General features: G+C 40.9%; 1 protein-coding gene across 5 annotated transcripts in view; it reads left to right on the top strand.

The window, feature by feature from the left end:
- Positions 1-20,619, top strand: part of TTBK2 (tau tubulin kinase 2) — a 161,665-nt gene that overhangs the window by 78,476 nt on the left and 62,570 nt on the right. For 4 of the 5 annotated variants that reach the window (XM_062205751.1, XM_062205748.1, XM_062205752.1 and 1 more), the window contains 2 exons: positions 13,270-13,410; positions 15,424-15,528. In XM_062205751.1, coding sequence (XP_062061735.1) covers positions 13,270-13,410; positions 15,424-15,528 — 246 coding nt within the window. The remainder of the gene's footprint in view (positions 1-13,269; positions 13,411-15,423; positions 15,529-20,619) is intronic. The other variant, XM_062205750.1, reaches the window with a different exon arrangement.

The raw sequence follows: 20,619 nt of genomic DNA, 5'->3' as shown, positions 1-20,619 counted from the left end.
CAGTGGAGGATGGCCCAAGTCCTTGGGCCCTGCACCCGCATGGGAGACCAGGAGAGGCACCTGGCTCCTGGCTTCGGATCAGTACAGAACGTCGGCCGCAGCGGCCATTGGGGGGTGAACCAACGGCAAAAAGGAGGACCTTTCTCTCTGTCTCTCTCTCACTATCCACTCTGCCTGTCAAAAAAAAAAAAAAAAAAAAGAGAGAGAGAATGTCCCTATTTGACTTAATGAGAATAATTACTGGGCCTCCTTCATACATTTTTATAAAATTCAGATGTTAGGACTTAGAGATTCCTATTGCTAGTCCTCATTTCTTCTAAAAAAGAAAAAAAGGCCTAAATTCATCATTTATAAGTTAGCCCTATTCTCTTCCTTTTTGGGGTTCAATTACTGCATAATGTCTTCCTTAAAAACTTTAACTAGGGGCCGGCGCTGTATCATAGTGGGTAAAGCTGCCGCTTACAGTGCCGGCATCCCACATGGGCACCAGTTTGATTCTTGGCTGCTCTCCTTCCAATCCAGGTCTCTGCTATGGCCTGGGAAAGCAGTAGAAGGTGGCCAAATCCTTGGACCCCTGCACCCACATGGGGGACCCAGAAGAAACTCCTGACTCCTGGCTTTGGCTCAGCCTAGCTCCAGCCATTGCAGTCATTTGGGGAGTGAACCTGCGGATGGAAGCTCACTCTCTCACATGCGCTCTCGTGTGCTCTCTCTCACTGCCTCTTTGCCTCTGCTTCTGCCTCTCTGTAACTCTCTTTCAAATAAAAAATAGATCTTTAAAAACATTTTTAAGGAACCACCCTATCTCTGTTGGAGAGATTTTAGCTATTTATCATTAAAAGTTTATTTATTTGAGAGTCAGACACAAAGAGACCGAGCTCCCATCTGCTGATTCACTCCCCAAATGCCTGCAAGAGCTCTGGGCTGAGAGCTGGACAGGCAGGCCAATGGGTGTGGTGTAGGTGGGAGGAAGCTAGTCACTTGAGCCATCACCACTGCCTACCAGGGTCTGCAGTAGCAGGAAGCTGGAGTCCAGAGCTAGAGCTGGGTGTTGAACCCAAGTACTCTGTTGAAGGGTGCTGACATGATAACCAGCGTCTTGAGTGCTAGGCCAGATGCCTGCTCCCATATTTCTTTTCTCTGTTCTACTAGCAAGACCTTGACCAGGTCTCATCTAATAACCTGTCGTTATTCAGGCTTTATATGAGCATCCTTAGGTAATCAAAGGTGTGGTGTTTTGTGATAAACACATCACCCAGGGAGAGGCTGAAGGGGAGAAATATTTAATTTTTTTTAACCTTTGTAAGTTGTTAGTTTGGAAAAAACTATAACAAAGGACATTATTAAGAGAAGAACAAGTAGGCCTCTTAACTTATGTAGTGTATATCACATTGGAGAAAAACAGCTCTTTCAAAGAGATGACTTGAAACTTTGCCATAAATAGAATTTAATAAACAGCAATAACTTTTGGGGAAGTGACAAGAAAAGGAGAACAGTCCTAGGCTTCCAAAAGGTAGAAAAACTGTAAGAAGGAAAACACATGGGATGTGAACTACTGGGATAAAGTTTGCTCACAGGTTCCATTCTTCTGCTGCCTCTCTCAGCTGATAAGAGCTGCCTTTAGTAAAGGAGGATTTATATTCTGTCTTTAGGTAAGAGGAGAGAAGGGAAGTAGGGTAATTTTTTTGCTCTTTGCAAATCTCTGCCCTGCTTTAAGGCAAGTAGCCGATCCGGCACTGAGCCGATCTGAAGCCAAAATCCAGGAGCATCTTTCAGGTCTCCAATGCAGGTGCAGGGGCCCAAGGGCCCAAGTACTTGGGCCATCTTCTGTTGCTTTCCCAGGCCATAGCAGAGAGCTGGATTGGAAGAGGAGAAACTGGTACTAGAACGGGTGCCCATGTGGGATGCGGGCACCACAGACAGAGGATTAACCTACTGTGCCACAATGCCGGCCCCAGACATTGCTTATTTCTTAAGCCTCTTTTAATCTCTTGGTTCACTGTCTTTTATTTTCTTGGATTTTTCTTTCATTTGTTTTTATTGTCACTGTTAAAAGTGGAGTCATTTGATATATAGAAGTTCTCATATTTAGAATTTTCCTGGGCTGGCACCATGGCTCACTAGACTAATCCTCCGCCTGCGGCGCCGGCATCCAGTCCCAGTTGGGGCACTGGATTCTGTCCTGGTTGCTCCTCTTCTAGTCCAGCTCTCTGCTGTGGCCTGGGAGTGCAGTGGAGGATGGCCCAAGTGCTTGGGCCCTGCACCCGCATGGGAGACCAGGAGGAAGCACCTGGCTCTGGCTTCGGATTGGCGCAGTGCGCTGGCCATAGCAACCATTTGGGGAGTGAACCAAAGGAAAAGGAAGACCTTTCTCTCTTGTCTGTCTCTCTCACTGTCTAATTCTGCCTATCAAAAAAAATTTTTTCCTGATCGTTTCTCTATGGTGATGTTTAATGTGTTCTTCTATCCCACCTATAAGGAGACTTAATGATGTTTGTGGAAAATGTTATTAAACGATAAAAAATAACAAATATAAACTGTATTTCTCATCATAAGCTCTATCAAATTCAAAACACTTTTAGTTTATTCCACTGCTGATGAACTGAAGGTCCTGTAATTTAACCATATCAGTGTAATCATTTTTACATAATTAACTGAAGAAAAATGGGTGTCCTTTAAAGATGTTTTAACATTATGCAACAAAAAGAAAAGGAGCCAAATAAGGACTCCTAACATCAAAATTCTCACAGAATTGTCTTTGTTTGATGAGAAGAATGAGTAGGGACATTTTGGTAATAGAGAAGGACTCTCTGGTGAAGCTTTCTTGGGCATTTTCCTACTAAAGCTTTGGCTAACATCATCAAAACACTTTTTAGTTAAGCAGATGTTACCATTCTTTGTCCCTTTAGAAAGTCACTAAGCGAATGTGTTGAACATCCCAAAAGAAACACCTCTTGCTCTTGACTGGTCCACTTCTGATTTGATTGGACCACTTCTACTCCTTGGTAGCCATTGCTTTGATTATGCTTTATCTGTAGGTTGTACCACTAAAGCCCTATTTCATCTCCTTTTACATTTCTTTGAAGAAATACTTTAGTGTCTTTATCCCTCTCCCCTGAGAGCTCTGCTTTTTTCTGTAGCTAATCTGCAACATTCTGGTACCTTAGAGTGGAAAGTTTGAGCCACTTTAATTTTTCAGTCAGTATTTTATAAGCTGAACAAATTGAGATGACTGTGTTTTTGGCTATTATTTCTGCTGTTAATGATTGTTCCTCTTCAGTTAGAATGTGAACAGCATGAATATTTTCCTTGCAAATTAATGTGATTGGTATAGTGATACAGGCTTTATCTTCAACATTGTATAATCCCTTTTTTTTTTCTTTTAAAGATTTATTTATTTAAAAGGCAGAATGACAGAGAAAGGGAAAGACAGACAGAGATCTTCCATCCACTAGTTGACTGCCCAAACACCTGCAACAGCGAGGGCTAGGCCAGACCAAAGCCAGGAGCCAGAACTCCATTTGGGCCTCCCATGAAAGTATCATATGTGGGCTATCATCTACTGCCTTTCAGGTGCGCTAGCAGGAGTGCTGGATCGCAAATGCCAAGTAGCCAGAACTCAAATGGGTACTTCTGTATGGAATGCAGAAGTTCCAAAAGGCAGCTTAATATACTGCACCACAATGTCTACTCCTGTGGTATCCCTTTTCAAACTGAGTTAACTGAGTTTTTTTGTTTGTTTTTTGTTTTTGTTTGTTTGTTTGTTTGTTTTGAGGTAGAATTATAGACAGAGAGTGGGAGAAACAGAGAAAACGGTCTTCAGTCTCCTGGTTCATTCCCCAAATGGCCACAATGGCCAGAACCAGGCCCATCTGAAGCCAGGAGCAATGAGCTTCTTCCAGGTCTCTTTTGAGGGTGCAGGGGCCTAAGCACTTGGGCCATCTTCCACTACTTTCTCAGACCATAGCAAAGAGCTAGATTGGAAGAAGAGCAACCGGGACACTAACTAGCACCCATAGGGATGTCAGTGCTGCAGGTAGAGAGAGGCTTAGCCTACTACGTCACACCTGAGTTATCTGTTTGCAAACTGCTCTGGAAGATGGTTCTCATAAACTTTTTGTAAAGCATTAGTGACTTTACCATTCTTTGACCCAAGCTTTGCCATAAATTTACTGTTTATTCTTGTCTCAATTCTAGCAGAATCCATGTTACTTTGATAGGGATTCTTTTTTAAAAAAATATTTTTTATTTTGAAATCAGAGTTACAGAGACAAAAGAAGAGACAGAGAGATCTTCCCTTCTCTGGTTCACTCCCCAGATGGCTGTAACAGTCAGCTCTGGGCCAGGCTGAAGCCAGGAGCCAGGAGCTCCATCTGGGTCTCCCATGTGAGTAACAGAGGCCCAAGCACTTGAGCGGTCTTCTCCTGCCTTTCCAGGCCATTAGCAGGGAGCTGACTAGGGAGTGGAACAGCTAAATTTAAAGCAGTGCCTATATGGGATGCCAGCATCACAGGCAGTGGGTTAACCTGCTATGCCACAATGCCAGCTGTGGGGATTCTTTTCAAACTGGTATCTTATGCCTCTTAAAGGTGTCTCAAGCTAGATCTTGTTCCAACATATCATAACAAATTAGTTACAAATTTATTTTGATGCATAGTTTTTTCAGTTTATTTTGATCCATAGTTTTTTCATCATACAATTTCCCATGAACTTCTTGAAAACTCTTGATGTTTCAAAGCTTACATTAGGTGCTGGTTTTATTTTTATTTTATTTGAAGAGGATATGTCAGAGGTGATTTTGTATTTCCTGTGTGTATCACATTAGGATACAGTATCTGGTTCTCTCTTTCAGTGATATTAAGGTTAATTATTGGGCTTGGAAATTGTCAGTCTGATCATCCATTGTAGAGTTTCCAATGATTTCTATGCTAATGTTTTTTTCGACCCATAAATAATCGTTGTCTACATCTATTATTTTAATGGAGGCTACAAATATACTATTTTAATTCTTTCATTTCTTCTTAATTTGTTAACTAGAATTCTTCCTAAGGTACTTTTCTATAGGAAAGACAAAACTAATACTTGATTCTTTTAATTACAAGTTTTTGTGTACCCTAGTAATCTTGATTCCTTTGTAATCTCCTAAGGAGGAGTGGGCATTGTAGCACAGGGTTAAGCTACTGCTTCACATGCCTGCATCCTATTATATCTTAGAGCCTGAGGTCAAGTCCTACCTCTGCTTCTGATCCAGCTTTCTGCTGGTGTGCACCCTGGGAGGCAGCAGGTGGAGGCTCAAGTACGTGGGTCCCTGCCACTGAAGTGGGAGAACCAGATGGAGTTCCTGGTTCCTGGCTTTGAGCTGATCCAGTCCTGGCTGTTAGGAACATTTCAGGAGTGAACATCTGTCTCTCTGTCTCTGCCTTTCAAGTACATAAAAATAAATATAAAAATATATTTCCTAGGTACACTAATAAGTATATGCATACAATGTTGGCCTGCCCCTGTCTATTCCCTACTTAAATATAAGTATGAACTCATAGATTTAACATATTTTATGTCTTTCAATCATTGCAGCTGGTTTTAATGTTTAAATTGTACCATGTTTGGCTAATAGGACTTCCTTCAAGTAGGATCGTAATTCATTTTGACAGGATTAGTCTAAAGTGGTCTTTGATAGCATCTTTTTAAAAAATATTCATTTATTTATTTGAGAGGCAGAGCCACCGACAAAAGGAGAGATAGAGAGAGGTCTTCCATTTGCTGGTTTACTCCCCAAATGATGAAATAGTCAGTGCTGGGCCAGGCCAGAGCCAGGAACCAGGTGCTTCTTCCGGATCTCTCATGTGGGTGTAGGGGCCCAGGGACTTGGGCCATCTTCCACTGCTTCCCCAGGCCACAAGCAAAGAGCTAGATTACAAGACGCCAGCAGCGTAAGTGGAGGCCTAACCTATTATGCCACAGCACCAGCCCAATAGCATCTTAATTTTCTGGGAAACAACAAGTACCAGACTCATTCTGTATACTTCTGATTTGGAATAACCCATTCTTCCATTAAGCTCTTTTTAGTTTGAAATGGTATTTAGGAACTGCAGTCTAGATGCTACAGATGACAATCACAATTGACTTGATCATTGTTTTTCTTTTTCTTTTTTTAAATTATTTATTTTATTTGAAAGAGTTAAATAGAGAGAAAAGGAGAGAGGCAGATACACAGAGAGAGAGAGAGACGTCTTCCATCCGCTGGTTCACTCCTCAATTGGCTGCAACGGCCAGAGCTGAGCTGTTCCAAAGCCAGGAGCCAGGAGCTTCCTCCAGGTCTTCCCACGCAGGTGCCAGGCTCCAAGGACTTGAGCCATCTTCTGCTGCTTTCCCAGGCCATAGCAGAGAGCTAGATCAGAAGTGGAGCAGCCAGGACTTGAACCGGTGCCCATATGGGATGCTGGCACTGCAGGTGGAGACTATACCCGCTACGCCACAGCGTTGGCCCCAGATCATTATTTTTCAAAATAAATTTTAAAATACATTTTTTATAAAGAGAAAATGTATACTATGGTTCATGTTGATGTTTCTGAGTTATGTTTATAATAATAAAATTGCTAAAAACTTTTTACATATTATCTCTTCATTATGTACTTTTTAATAGATACAGAGGAAATGATGTGGTTATAATTTACAAAAAATAATCTAAATAATCTAGTATGTGTGGGAAGGGAGAGAGTATGTTTGGGGATTTGGATAATAGGTGAAACAAGATTGACTATGAATTAATCATTGTTAATTCTGGGAAGAGATGGGAAGAGACATGAGGGTTCTTTATATTACCCTTTTAGGTATTTTCAATTTTCAATAATAAAAACAAAATTTATTAGGATTATATTAAGTTTAAAGAATTATTTGGGAGAAATGTACTTGATTTAAAATTTTTTTCTTTTCTTTTTATTTTATTTGAAAGGCAGAGAGAGAGATCTTTCATTGTTGGTTCACTCCTCATATGTCCACAACAGTGGGGCTGGGCCAGGCTGAAGCCTGTAACTCTTTTCAGGTCTCCCACATGGGTGGTAGGGACCCAAGTATATGAACCATCATTTGCTGTCTCCTGAGGTGTGCCATAGCAGGAAGTTAGAATCAGAAGTAGAGTTGAATCTAGATGCTCCAACATAAGGATGCAAACCTCCCTAGTAGGTGTCTTAACTGCTGCATCCAACCCATCCTGCATTTGATTTTTGCATTCATTCAATGTTATTTTATTTTCTTCCCACCTCCATTCATTTTTTTTAAAGATTTATTTTATTTATTTGAAAGACAGAGTTACAGAGAGAGGTAGAGACAAAGAGAGATCTTCCATCTGCTGGTTCATTCCCACATGGCCGCAATGGCTGGAGCTGTGCCGATTTGAAGGCAGGAACCAGGAGCTTCTTCCAGGTCTCTCACAGTGGTGCAGAGGCCCAAGGACTTGGGCCATCTTCTACTGCTTTCCCAGGCCAAAGCAGAGAGCTGGATTGGAAGAGGAGCAGCCGGGACTAGAACCAATACCCATATGGGATGCTGGCGCTTTAGGCCAGGGTTTTAACCCGCTTCGCTACAGCGCCGGCCACAAACTCCATTCATTCTTTAAAAAATTATTTTGTTTGAAATGTATTAAGATGAGAGAGCAAGCTCTATCTTCCATCTGCTGGTTCACTCCCCATATGCCTGCAACAGCCTAGTCTATGCCATGCCAGAGGTCGGAGCCCAGCAACCAATCTGGGTCTCCCACATGGGTGAAGGGATCCAAGGACTTGAGTCATCACCTTCGGCCTCCCACAGTGGTCATTAGTGTGAAGCTAGATTGACAGTAGAGGTGGGACATAATAACATAGGCACTGAAATGAAATAAGAGTATCCCAAGCAGCATCTTAACTAATCATCCCCACTTCCCTTCATTTTTTTTAAAAAGGTATGTTTATTTATTTGTGGCAGAGTGACAGAGAAAGAGAAAGAGAAAGAGAGAGAGAGAGAGAGAGAGAGAGAGAGAGATCTTCCATCCACTGCTCCCCAAATGGCCACAAAGATGAGGGCTGGGCCAGGCCAAATCCAAGGACCCAGAACTCCATCTGGGTCTCCCATGTGGGTGTCAGGGTCCCAAGTACTTGGGCCATTATCTGTTGCCTTCCCAAGTGCATTAGCAGGAAACTGAATCAGAAGTAGGTCAGCTAGGACTCAGAACAGCACTCTGATATGGGATACCTGCATTGTAAGTGGCAGATTAACTTGCTGTGCCACAACACAGGCCTCTATTTTCAGTTTTTAAATAGCTGCATGTCAGTAATAACTGTAATATATATAACTGCATTATAATTTGTTTAGCCACTTATTTAAAAACAATGTTTACTTGAAAGGCAGAGCAACACACATACACACATGCACACACACACATGTGAACACACATACATATAGAGCACTCTCCAGCTGCTGTTTTATTCACCAAATGCCTGCAGTAGTCAGGCCTGGACCAGGCCTAGGCTAGAAACCACCAGGTCTATCACATGTGTAGCAGGGACCCAACCACTTGAGCCATCACCTGTAGGTATGCATTACCAGGAAGCTGCAATACAAAGTAGAGGAACTGGATCTGGAACCAGTATTCTGATATAGGATGTGGGTGTGCCCAGCAGTGGCTTAACCTGTTACATCACAACACCTATCCCTAACCACTCATTTTTGGTGAAACCAGACATTATCTTCAGTATTTCTCTATACAAATAATAGCTATTGGTAGTATTTACTCTGAAGTATAATTTAGTGGGTGAAATCTACATGCATTTACCATTTTCATAACTCTGTATTCTCTTGTCAATGCTGTATTTATCTTCCTAAATTTTGCTAATTGAGTCTTTAGATTTATGTTTTAAAAGATTTAAATCTTTAGGCTGGTGCTGTGGTGTAGCAGTTAAAGCTACTGCTTGTAGTGTTGGTATCCCATATGGGCACTGGTTCTAGTCCTGGATGCTCCACTTCCAATCCAGCTCTCTGATATGGCCTGGGAAAGCAGCGGAAAATGGCCCAAGTCCTTGGGCCCCTGTACCTGCATGGGAGACCTGGAAGAAGCTCCTGGCTCCTGGCTTTTGGATTGACAGAGCTCCAGCCTTTGCAGCCAATTGGGGAGTGAACAGGCGGATGGAAGACCTCTCTCTCTATGCCTCTCCTCTCTCTGTGTAATTCTGACTTTCAAATAAATAAATAAATCTTTTAAATTATTAGTGATATCATAAATCAGATTCATTCTTTTTCCCTTTTGAAGGTTTTTATGATGTGGAAATTGTTTACAAATAGAGTTCCTGAATTATCGTGAATATATTTTTTGGCAATAAAAGTTTAAATTTTTGTATAAACTTTTACTTATTATTTAATTTTATTTTAAAAGCAGAGAGAGGGAGGAAGATAAGACACATCCAGGGAGAGAGAAAGAGAAAGGGAGAGACAGCAGACGGTTGGCAACATCTTCCATCTACTGGTTCACTTTCCATATGCCTACAATAGCTGGGGCTTAACAAGTCTGAAGCCAGTAGCCAAGGATCTCAGTCCAGGTCTCCCATGTGATTAGCAGGGACTCAAATACATGAGCCATCATCTCTTATTTTCTAGGGTGCACATTAGTGGGAACTGAAGTCACTTGACACCAGGATTCAAGCCATGTACCTCAGTATGGGATGCGGGAATCCAAAGTGATGTCTTAACCACTGCTCCAAATACATGTCCCAGAAAAAACTTTTGAATGGCTAATGAAAGTTATTAAGGGGGCTGTTGTTGAGCAGTGAGCTAAGCTGCCACCTGCAGTGCCAGCATTCCATATTGGAGCACAGGTTCAGGTGCTCTGCTTCTGATATAGCTCCCTGCTAATGTGCCTGGGAGGTCAACAGACGAAGACCCAAGTGCTTGGGGCTCCTGCCACTCATGTGGAGGACCTGGATAGAGCTCCAGCTTCCCAGCGTCTGCCTGGCCTAACCCCAACTATTGCACCCATTTGGGGAGTGAACCAGTGGATTAAAGATCTCTCTCTCTCTCTCTTTCTCTCTTATTCTGCCTTTCAAATAAATAAATAAATAAGTCTTTAAAAACAAGTTAATAGGTATTCTCATTGGGTTATATAACTCAGTACTGTAAATCACCACTTTTTTATTTTTATTTATTTATTTGATAGATAGAGAGAGAGAAAGAGAGAGAGAGAGGTCTTCCCTCCGTTGGTTCACCCCCCAAATGGCCACTATGGCCAGAGCTACGCTGATCAAAGCCAGGAGCCAGGTACCCCTCCCAATCTCCCATGCGTGTGCAGGGGCCCAAGCACTTGGGCCATCCTCCACTGTCCTCCCAGGCCACAGCAGAGAGCTGGACTGGAAGAGGAGCAACCGGGACTAGAACCCGGTGCCTACATGGGATGCCGGCGCCATAGGTGGAGGATCAACCCAGTGAGCCACAGCACCACCCAATTACCACTTTTTTGAACATTTGCTAGGGATGCAACAAATTTCTCTAACATTAAAAAATAATAATATCAATTAATTTATGCTATTGGAAATGGAATTTCCCAAGATATAAAGTATAAAAGGCTCCTGACTTTAATGTAATTTGAAAATTCTTAGATTACTTAAGTAGTAATTAACATTTCACTTTGAATAAATAATACTAAGAATTTTTTGCTTTCCAAAAGTTAAAATTGTCTTTAGATGAAGTGGTGATTTTAGTGTCCCGATAATCCCACACTTATACTATAAAATTTGGAGCCTAGAAATTGGGATGTTTAAATCCCCTTATGATATGGGAGCCATTCTGTACTCTGGGTGGTAGAACTGCAGGGTTACAGCCCTGTTCCTCCTCAGATTTTTTTTTTTTTTTTTTTTTTTGGACAGGCAGAGTGGATAGTGAGAGAGAGAGACAGAGAGAAAGGTCTTCCTTTTTTTGTCGTTGGTTCACCCTCCAATGGCCGCTGCGGCCGGTGCATCTTGCTGATCCGAAGCCAGGAGCCAGGTGCTTCTCCTGGTCTCCCATGCAGGTGCAGGGCCCAAGGACTTAGGCCATCCTCCACTGCCTTCCCGGGCCATAGCAGAGAGCTGGCCTGGAAGAGGGGCAATGGGGATAGAATCCGGCGCTCCAACCGGGACTAGACCCGGTGTGCCGGCGCTGCCCTCCTCAGATTTTAATTTGTTGCCTCAAAAGTAAGAAAACTTCTTGATGAAGCAGCAATATCATTGTAGAAAAAAGCACTTTGGAGTCAGACAGATTCAGAGTTGAAAAGCAACCTTAACAGGTGAAATGTTATTTAACCTTCTCACACCTGTTTTTCTGATTGTAAAATGGAAATAGGAACAACTTCTCTTTAGGGTGCTAAAAGCATTAAATGCAAGCATGAATGTACTAGATCTGATACTAGCTAGACACATCTTTTTTTTTTATAATATACTTTTTTTAATTTATTTTTTTAAGGAATACAAATTTCATAAATATAACTTTAGGAATATAGTTATTCTTCCCACCACACTAGCCCTCCCACCCTTTCTCCTCCCTCTCCCCTTGCCAGTCCCAATCTCTATTAAAATTCTTTTCGATTAACTTTGAACACAGAAGACCAACTCTATACTAAGTAAAGATTTCAACAATTTGCACACACACACATGCACACGCAAAAAAAGAAACTGTTTAAAAACTAGTTTTACAGTTAACTCTCAATACAACTCATTGAGGACAGACGCATCTTGCCCCCCCCCCCTTTTTTTTTTTAAATCTATTTGAAAGGCAGAAAGAGAGAGAGCGATCTTCCATCCAGGGTTCATTCCCCAAATGGCTTCAGTGGTTGGGGATGGGCCATGCCAAAGCCGAGAGGCCAGAGCTCCATCCGGGTCTCCTATGTGGGTGCAGGAGCACCAAACACTCAGACCATCTTCCACTGCTTTCACAGGCACATTAGCAGGGAGCTGGACTGGAAGTGGAGCATCCAGGACTCAAACCAGTGCTCCTATATGGGATCCTGGAGTCACAGGATTTTTTTTTTTTAAGTGTTAACAGTCTTTAGGCCAGCGCCATGGCTTAACAGGCTAATCCTCCGCCTTGCGGCGCTGGCACACCGGGTTCTAGTCCCGGTTGGGGCGCCGGATTCTATCCCAGTTGCCCCTCTTCCAGGCCAGCTCTCTGCTATGGCCCTGGGAAGGCAGTGGAGGATGGCCCAAGTGCTTGGGCCCTGCACCCGCATGGGAGACCAGGAGAAGCACCTGGCTCCTGGCTTCGGATCAGTACAAAACGTCGGCCGCAGTGGCCATTGGAGGGTGAACCAACGGCAAAAAAAGGAAGACCTTTCTCTCTGTCTCTCTCTCTCACTATCCACTCTGCCTGTCAAAAAAAATAAAAATAAAAAGATTTATTTATTTGTTTATTTGAAAGGCAGAGTTACAGAGAGGCAGAGAGAGAGAGAGAAGTCTTCCATCCACTGATTTATTCCCCAAATGGCCACAATGGCTGGAGCTGGGCTGATCTGAAACCAGTAGCCTGAAGTTTCTTCCAGGTCTCCCATGCAGGTGCAGGGGGACTCAAGCACTTGGGCCATCCTCCACTGCTTTCCCAGGCCATAGCAGAGAGCTGTATTGGAAGTGGAGCACCAGTACTTGAACCAGCACCTACATGGGATGCCGACACCACAACCCAGAGCTTTAACCCACTGTGCCACAGTGCCAGCCCCTATCAATTGCTTTTAAATTTTTCCCATCCATTGCTTTTTTATCCTCAGCTAGAAGTAATTGAATGTTTGTCATATCACATTTGATCATATTAATGCCAGTTAACTTCTGTTGAGTACCTACTGTGTACCAGACAGCATTATAGAAACTTTACATCAATCTGTTTAATCCACACAAAACTCTGAGGAAAGTAAGAATGTCCTCATTTTGTGAGGAAATTGATGCAGGAAAGTTAGTAGATTGCATGAGAATATATGTTAGGCAGCAATGAGAAATTATGCTTTCATTCTCTATATATTGTGTATCTAAAAATAATCAAGTAGTTTGTTTCAACATCAGACATAAAGGGAAACATGAATCAAACTTGATATGCTAAAAAGCAGGTTATTCTTAAATTGTAGCATTTGTATTATTAAGAGAATCTGTTTTGTTGTGTGAGGCAATCATGGTTGGGGTAAAACTCTTGTTATTTCAGTTGAAACATATTTTAATGGTAAATGAGTAATTTCCCAGTCTTCTCTTAGTCTTAGTGGGAAATTTGAGAGCATTTATTTTGTTTCCACAGGGTCGGAATCTGGCAGATCTTCGCCGTAGCCAGGTCCGGGGCACGTTCACCATTAGCACTACTCTTCGGTTGGGAAGACAAATTCTGGAGTCTATTGAAAGCATCCATTCTGTGGGATTCTTACACCGAGACATTAAACCGGTAGGGGCCTTTTCCACCCAGAGCTGTTTGTTACTCCATTTGACACAATAAATTACAAATGTAGCTTTTCTATACTGATCTGGAAGGAAAAATGTAATTTTTTTTTATTTTTTTTCAAGTGGTAATTACAAAATACAGTTTATTTTCAAGAACTTTGTTGTACAATGAAAATACTACTTGGAAGCCAAATTAAAAATGTTTTATGCTTGACTATAACTATTACAAGTTTTAACAATGGTACCGAATTGGTAGTTACTTTTTAGATTTCTTTTTCCTGATAATGGTTTTAAAAATATATGTATGTTGCTTTTAGATGTTCACATTGTATTCTTGAAACTGTTCCTTGATTCTCAAATTGTGTTTATAAGAAACTGTCATTGGGAAAGACCTTCTTCTCCTGATTGCTACTATAGAAAAACAGTGAGGTTTTTGTTTGGTTTGTTTTGTTTTTATGAGTTTTTTTTCCTATTCTCTTTCTCTTAGAAATTATTGTTTCTATAGCTGTGAAATATGCTTTCATAGTTTTTCCTTTTCAGTATTTTATTGTCCATTAGGGGAGATGACCCATTTTTAATACACCATATGTACACCATATGTTGTAGAAATTTATCCTATATTGGTGTAGTTGAAAAGTGCAATTCTTTGTTGTTACATGATTTCTAAAATTACATAGTAAGTGTCAACAAAAGTAATATGATAGAGTCAGATTGCATGTGGTGCAGCCTTTGTCTTGCTCCCAATTCTAAGTGTCATTTGAGAACCGTGGTGATTGAAAAGTTTCCATTTTCATCAGAAAATTCCAAAAGCAGAATGTTATTTTATAAAGAAAGCTAACAATTATTTTGTAGTTTGCTTTTTCTCCTTCTCGTATTCCCTTATTTATATATTCATCTTTTCAAGTTTGTGGTCACTTAACATTACAGTGATTTTTATTAAGGGAAGAATACAAAGTATATTTTCCTTAAGTCTATTAGACTTAGTAAAATGCTATTTTGTTATGCTTATGGAGATTTCTTTATTTTTACCTTTATTCATTTGATAGGCAGAGAGACAGAGTAACACCTGCTAATTCACTCCCAAATGCCCACAATGGCTGAGGCTGGGTCAGAGCTAAAGCTGAGGCCTAAGAATGAAATCCAGGTCTCCCATGTGGGTAGCAGAAACTCAATTACTTGAGTAACTGTGCCTCGCAGTGTCTGTATTAGCAGGAAGGTAGGGTCAGGGATCAAACCTAGGTACACCAATGTTGGATGCAGGTGTCTTAACTACTATGCTAAATGGCTTCCCTTTTAAATTTCTTTCTTTTTCTTTCTTTTTTTTTTTTTTAAAGATTATTTATTTGAAAGGCAGAGTTACAGAGAGGCAGAGGGAGAGACAGAAAGGTCTTCCATCTACTGGTTTACTCCCCAAATGGTCACAACGAACAGGAAGCTGGAGCTTCTTCTGGGTCTTCCACGTGGGTGCAGGGACCCAAGCACTTGGGCCATCCTCTGCTGCTTTCCCAGGCCATAGTAGAGAGCTGGAATGGAAGTGGAGCAGCTGGGATTCAAACTGACACCAATATTGGAATGCTGGCACTGCAGGTGGTGGATTTACCCACTATGCCACAATGCTGGCCCCTCCTTTTTAAATTTCTGAGCTGTGAATTTTTTTTGACCCATCTTTAGTTTCTCTTATTTTCAAAAATAGGAGTTGGGTTGACATTTGCACAGTGACTTGGAAATAGAATTTTAAGGAACTTAGACTTCTGATTAAGTCATTGTTATGTTGTATGTCATTTTAATGATTGTTTAATTTCTTTTTTGCTAAAAGTTTACCTGATGCTAGACTTTAAAAGATTCCACAACTAAATTATATATTGGTATTTAGTAAATGTCACTAACTAAAATTGTATGCTTAGAACACTGTTTTATATAGCATTTCAATAGGAATAGAGTTAAGACTTAAGTAAGGTAATACCTAAGGACTATGTTTTATAAAAAATACATGTATTTTCCTTCTTTGTTTTTCTAGTCAAACTTCGCCATGGGTCGCTTTCCTAGTACGTGTAGGAAATGTTACATGCTTGATTTTGGCTTGGCTCGACAATTTACCAATTCCTGTGGTGACGTCAGATCAGTAAGATTTTTCATATTATCATTAAATATTTGAAAATTACCCTTTAATTTATACTTTTTTACTCCTTTTAAAAAAATACTAATCACATCTAAGAATGGATGCCACCTAAGAAATGGCCTATATATTTTCTGATTAAATTATGGAATGAAATTAAGCTTTTTTAATTGAAGGTTGATTATTTTAAAAATGTACATTGGAGGCAGATTTAGAATGGTGTTAGAGTAAGACTATATATTAACCCGTTAGGATTAGGGATCTTTTTTGTAGTCTGAGGCCTTCTGACAAGCTATAATTTTTTTTTTTTTGGTTAAGATTTTTATTATTTATTTGAGAGAGAGAGTTACAGACAGAGAGGGAGAGATATAGAGAGGCTTAACCCACTACACCACGGCGCCAGCCTAAGCTATAATTCTGTTGTTAAACTTTTCAACTTCAACTTCAGAAATCACTTGTTTCTCTTTAGCGTTATTCTTTATTTAATACAACATAGTTATCATACTTTTTTTTTTTTTTTGAGATTTATTTATTTATTTGAGAGGCAGAGAGAGAAAGAGAGAGAGTCTTCTATCCACTGGTTCACTCCCCAAATGTACACATGGCTGAAGCTGAGCCGATCCAAAGCCAGGAGCCAGAAGCTTCTTCTAGGTCTCCCAAGCGGGTACAAGGGCACAAGGACTTGGACCATTCTCCACTGCTTTCCCACATTATAGCTAAGAGCTGGATTGGAAGTGGAGCAACCAGGACATGAATTGGTGTCCATATGGGATGCCAGCACTGCAAGTGGTGACTTTACCTGCTATGCCACAGCACTGGCCCCTTCATCATACTTCTTTAACCAAGCTACCTTTTAGATTTCCTTTGAAATGTTTTCCTGATAAACACAGTATCTAGTCGTTCTCATAGGCAGTTTCTGGTGCCTACTTCTACTGGCATATGGGTCATCCTATGCTGGTTCTTTGAAAACCTCATGATTTTTTGTTAGAAATGAGGCATTATGGATAGTATATTGTTAGAACTCTGTGTACTGGTCTTATTCCAGGACCTGCTATTATTATTGGTTTGTTCAGTCACTGGATGATTTTGGTAAAGTCAACTCCACTGTCCCACACACATATGTACCATGTTAAGTCTTCGACGAAGGTGCATCTGTAAGTGTGCCCTGGGGTAGCAGTGGGACTGGTGAAGCTTGTTTCACCTGTTTTCCTGACTACACCTGCACTTGCCAGGACGTAGCCTTCTCAGGAAAGGCAGCTGGAGGCAGGAAGTGTTGAAGTCCTGCTTCTCCCAGGAAGCAAGCCCTCTGGCTGAGAGCTGAGGAGGCGGAGAGTCCTGTGTTTTTGACTGCAGTTATCTCAGTGGAGTCACCCTTGCTGAGCTCAAGTGGGGTGGGAGCCGCCTTGGTTGAGATACCACAGACCTCACCTTTCCCAATGAATTTTCAGACATTTTCTTGAAAGAAGGTATTTTCTGATTTGTTGTTTGCCTTTATGATCATTTCTAGAGACTTTAAGCAATTGTTTTCTAAATTATTTCCAGCAGTTTCACTGGAGAGTGGCTCAGGAAGCTCCACACATTGTCACATGGCAGTTATCTCCGATGGCAGTCCTTCTGATATTTACTTTAAATTTTATTTATTTATTTTCATTTTATTTGAGAGACAGAGAGGGATCTTCCATTAATTGGTTTACTCCTCAAATATCTGCCACAACTGAGGTTAGGCCTATGGAAGCCTTTGGGTCTCCCTCATGGGAAAGACCCAAGTACTTGAGCCATTACCTGCTGCCTGCCAGGGTGTGCATTAGTGGGAAACTGGGTCAGAAGTGGAGGAGCTGGGACTTTATCCAGGCAGTCCAGTGTAGGGTGTGAACATTCCAAATGGGGTCTCAGCCACTGCATCTCATGCCCTCCCTCTGATGTTTAGTTTTTACCTTTAGTTTTGTTTTCACCGAGTTACAGATTGTGATTAGTGTTCATGCTACTGTTTTGATTGAATTATATATATGATAAGGGTTGTTACATAAATGCAAATTATATTTAAAATATAAGAAAATTTAAGTACTTAGAAATTATGAGAACCTCTCTTCACCTCTAGTGATAGTATATTGTTAACATATAGTAAGGCAGGTAATGAACTTAGGTTCAGTGTAACTTACTAGATTTGAATGTATTTGGAGTCTCATTTCTTTCTTTATTTTGTAAGGTTTATTTTATGAGGCCAGTGCTGTGGCAAAGCAGGTAATGCCACTGCCTGCAGTGCTGGCATCACATATAGGTGCCAGTTCAAGTCCCAGCTGCTCCACTTCTGATCCAGCTCCCTGCTAATGTGCGTAGGAAAACAGTGGAAGATGGCCCAAATACTTGGTCCCCTGTCACCCATGTCAGAGACCTGGATGAAGCTACTGGCTTCAGATCAGACCAGCTCTGGCCCTTACAGCCATTTGGGGAGTGAATCAGCAGATAGAAGATCTTTCTCTCTCTCTCTCTCTCTCTCTCTCTCTCTCTCTCTCTCTCTCTTTCAAATAGATAAATGAAAAAAGATTTATTTATTTAAAAGACAAAGTAACAGAGAAGTAGAGACAGAAAGAGATCATCCATCCACTGGTTCACTCACCACATGGCCTTGATAGGGCTGAGCCAGGAATCAGTTACTGCATCTAGATTTCTGACGTAGGTTCAGGGGCCCAAGTACTTGAGCCTTCTTCTACTGCATTCCCAGGCACAGTAGCAGGGAGCTGGATTAGAAGTAGAGCAGCCAGGACTCAAAGTGGCACTCTAATATGGGGTCTGGTGTCCCAGGCAACAACTTAACCTGCTGTACCAATGTTGATCCTGGAATCTCATTTCTATTCCAAGTATCAGATTTTCATTTTTTAGAACATTACATTATTGTTATGTTTAATGAGTACATATTATATGTGAGGAGAGATCTAGATTCTGGTACCACTGTGGAACAGGCAGACAAAATAAAGGCAATTATGGTGGTTATATTTTAGAATAGAAAACAGATAATACATAAATCAGTATATAATTTTAGGTTGTGGTGCTATGAAGAAACAAAAAGCAGATTATTTTCAGAGAGAGTTATAGACAGCGAGACTTTTGGAGGTGTTAGAAAGGATTTCTCTAGGTCAGATTAGCACTTTGAAAGAGAAAGGTGATTGAGAGATATGCAAAAGAATGATTATTGTGGCAGATCATAGTGTAAGCAGTGTAAGAAGTTGTATTAGCTTTTCATTGCTATAATGAAATACAATTTAATAACTAAGACAAGCTATTTATGAAGGAAAGAGACTTATTTTGACCCACAGATTTGAAGACCAAGATTGGACAGCTCCATTGATATGACATCTGTTGATATAATTTTTTTTCTCTCTCTCTTTTTTAAAGATTTTATGTATTTATTTGAAAGACAGAGGTACAGTCTGAGAGGGAGAGACATAGAAAGAGGTCTTCCATCTGCTGGCTCATTCCCCAAATGGCCACAACAGCCGGAGCTGTGCCAATCCGAAGCCAGGAGCCAGGAGCTTCTTCTGGGTCTCGCATATGGGTGCAGGGGCCCAGGCACTTTGGCCATCTTCTGCTGCTTTCTCAGGCCATAGCAGGGAGTTGGATCAGAAGTGGAGCAGCCAGAACTCAAACGCATGCTCATATGGGATACCAGCACTGCAGGAGGAAACCTAAAACCCACTACACCACAGCACCGCCCTTCCCCTCTTTTGTTTTTAAAAGACAGTTTTTATATAATACCTTTAAAGCTTATAATTTTAATTAAAACTTTTGTGGGTAATAAAAGCAGTTTTATTGTCACTAGATACCAGTAAGAAACAGTAGTTGGTCCATTAGTTGAAAAGGTTAATTAAGGATGGGGTATCCATGACACAATTATATATGCTTTTGACATTTTTTTGTATTTTTCTCTGTTTTAAAGGTCTTTTTACTTGGCGATAGTTTAAAACTCACAAGAAGTTGCAGAAATAGTACTGTTAGTATGGTAAAGTCACCCACTTTCCTCAAATGACATTCTTACATAGTTGCAGTACATTGTCAACACTGGGAAATTGATGTATGTACAATGTTAATTCAGGAATAGATTTTAGTCAGATTTTACCAGTTTTTGTATGTAGTTTTTTTTTGGGTGGGAGGAGTTATATATGAAATTTTATCACATGTATAGATTCATATAGCGAACATCATAACCAGAACAAAAAACTATTCCATCACCACAAAGTAAGACACTCAACAGAGTGGTTTTGTTTTGTTTTGTTTTTTTCCTGAGTGGTTTTGTGAGCCTCTACTATTCATAACCTTTAAGATGTATTAGTTTTGGGGCTGCCACTGTGGTGTAACAGGTTAAGCTGCTACCTGCAGTGCTGGCATCCCATATTTGTGCCGGTTTGAGTCCTGGCTGCTCCACTTCTGATCCATTTCCCTGCTAATGCATCTGGGAAGTCAGCGGAAAGATAGCCCAAATGCTTGGGCTCTCGCACTTTTGCTGGGGTCCTGGACGAAGCTCCTGGCTCCTGGCTTCGGTCTGGCTCAGCCTTGGCTGTTGAGGCCATCTGGGGAGAGAACCAGTAGATGGAAGACCTGTCTCTCTCTCTTCCTCTGCCCCTCTTTTTCTTTATAACTCTGGCTTTCAATAAATAAATAAATAAATAGTTTTTTTTTTTTTTAAAGATGTATTAGTTGTATTGAACAAGGTTGTATAGTACAAAGAAGTCCTGAACCATATGTATCTAACAACATTCTGGTCCAAGCAGTTTCAAAATTGAGCTTGTGTTTACTTGATGATTTGAGTCTGCCTGTTCATTTGCTTCCCTCCTGCTTTTAAAGCATGCCCCAGTTTCCTCAGCCCTTCAGCTAGCATCTCTCATTCCTTTGTCTCTGGGAACAGCGCCTTTTCTCCTCCTGCTGTCTTCCTAATGCTTCAGCTGAAACTTCCTGTGCCTAGGGCTCTAGTGACCAGGGGAAGAAAAAATTTAAAAGTTAGCATTCCAGAATTTTAGCTGAATTGTACTTATTTCCGTTGAGAGTTTTATTACATTGTTCTCCTTGTGTTTTGTTTTCCTGATCATTTCTCTTTAGTTATCA

Source organism: Lepus europaeus, chromosome 11 (genome assembly GCF_033115175.1).
Source record: "Lepus europaeus isolate LE1 chromosome 11, mLepTim1.pri, whole genome shotgun sequence".
In the NCBI taxonomy this organism is placed as follows: Eukaryota; Metazoa; Chordata; class Mammalia; order Lagomorpha; family Leporidae; genus Lepus; species Lepus europaeus.
This window is presented reverse-complemented; position numbering and strand designations above follow the sequence as displayed.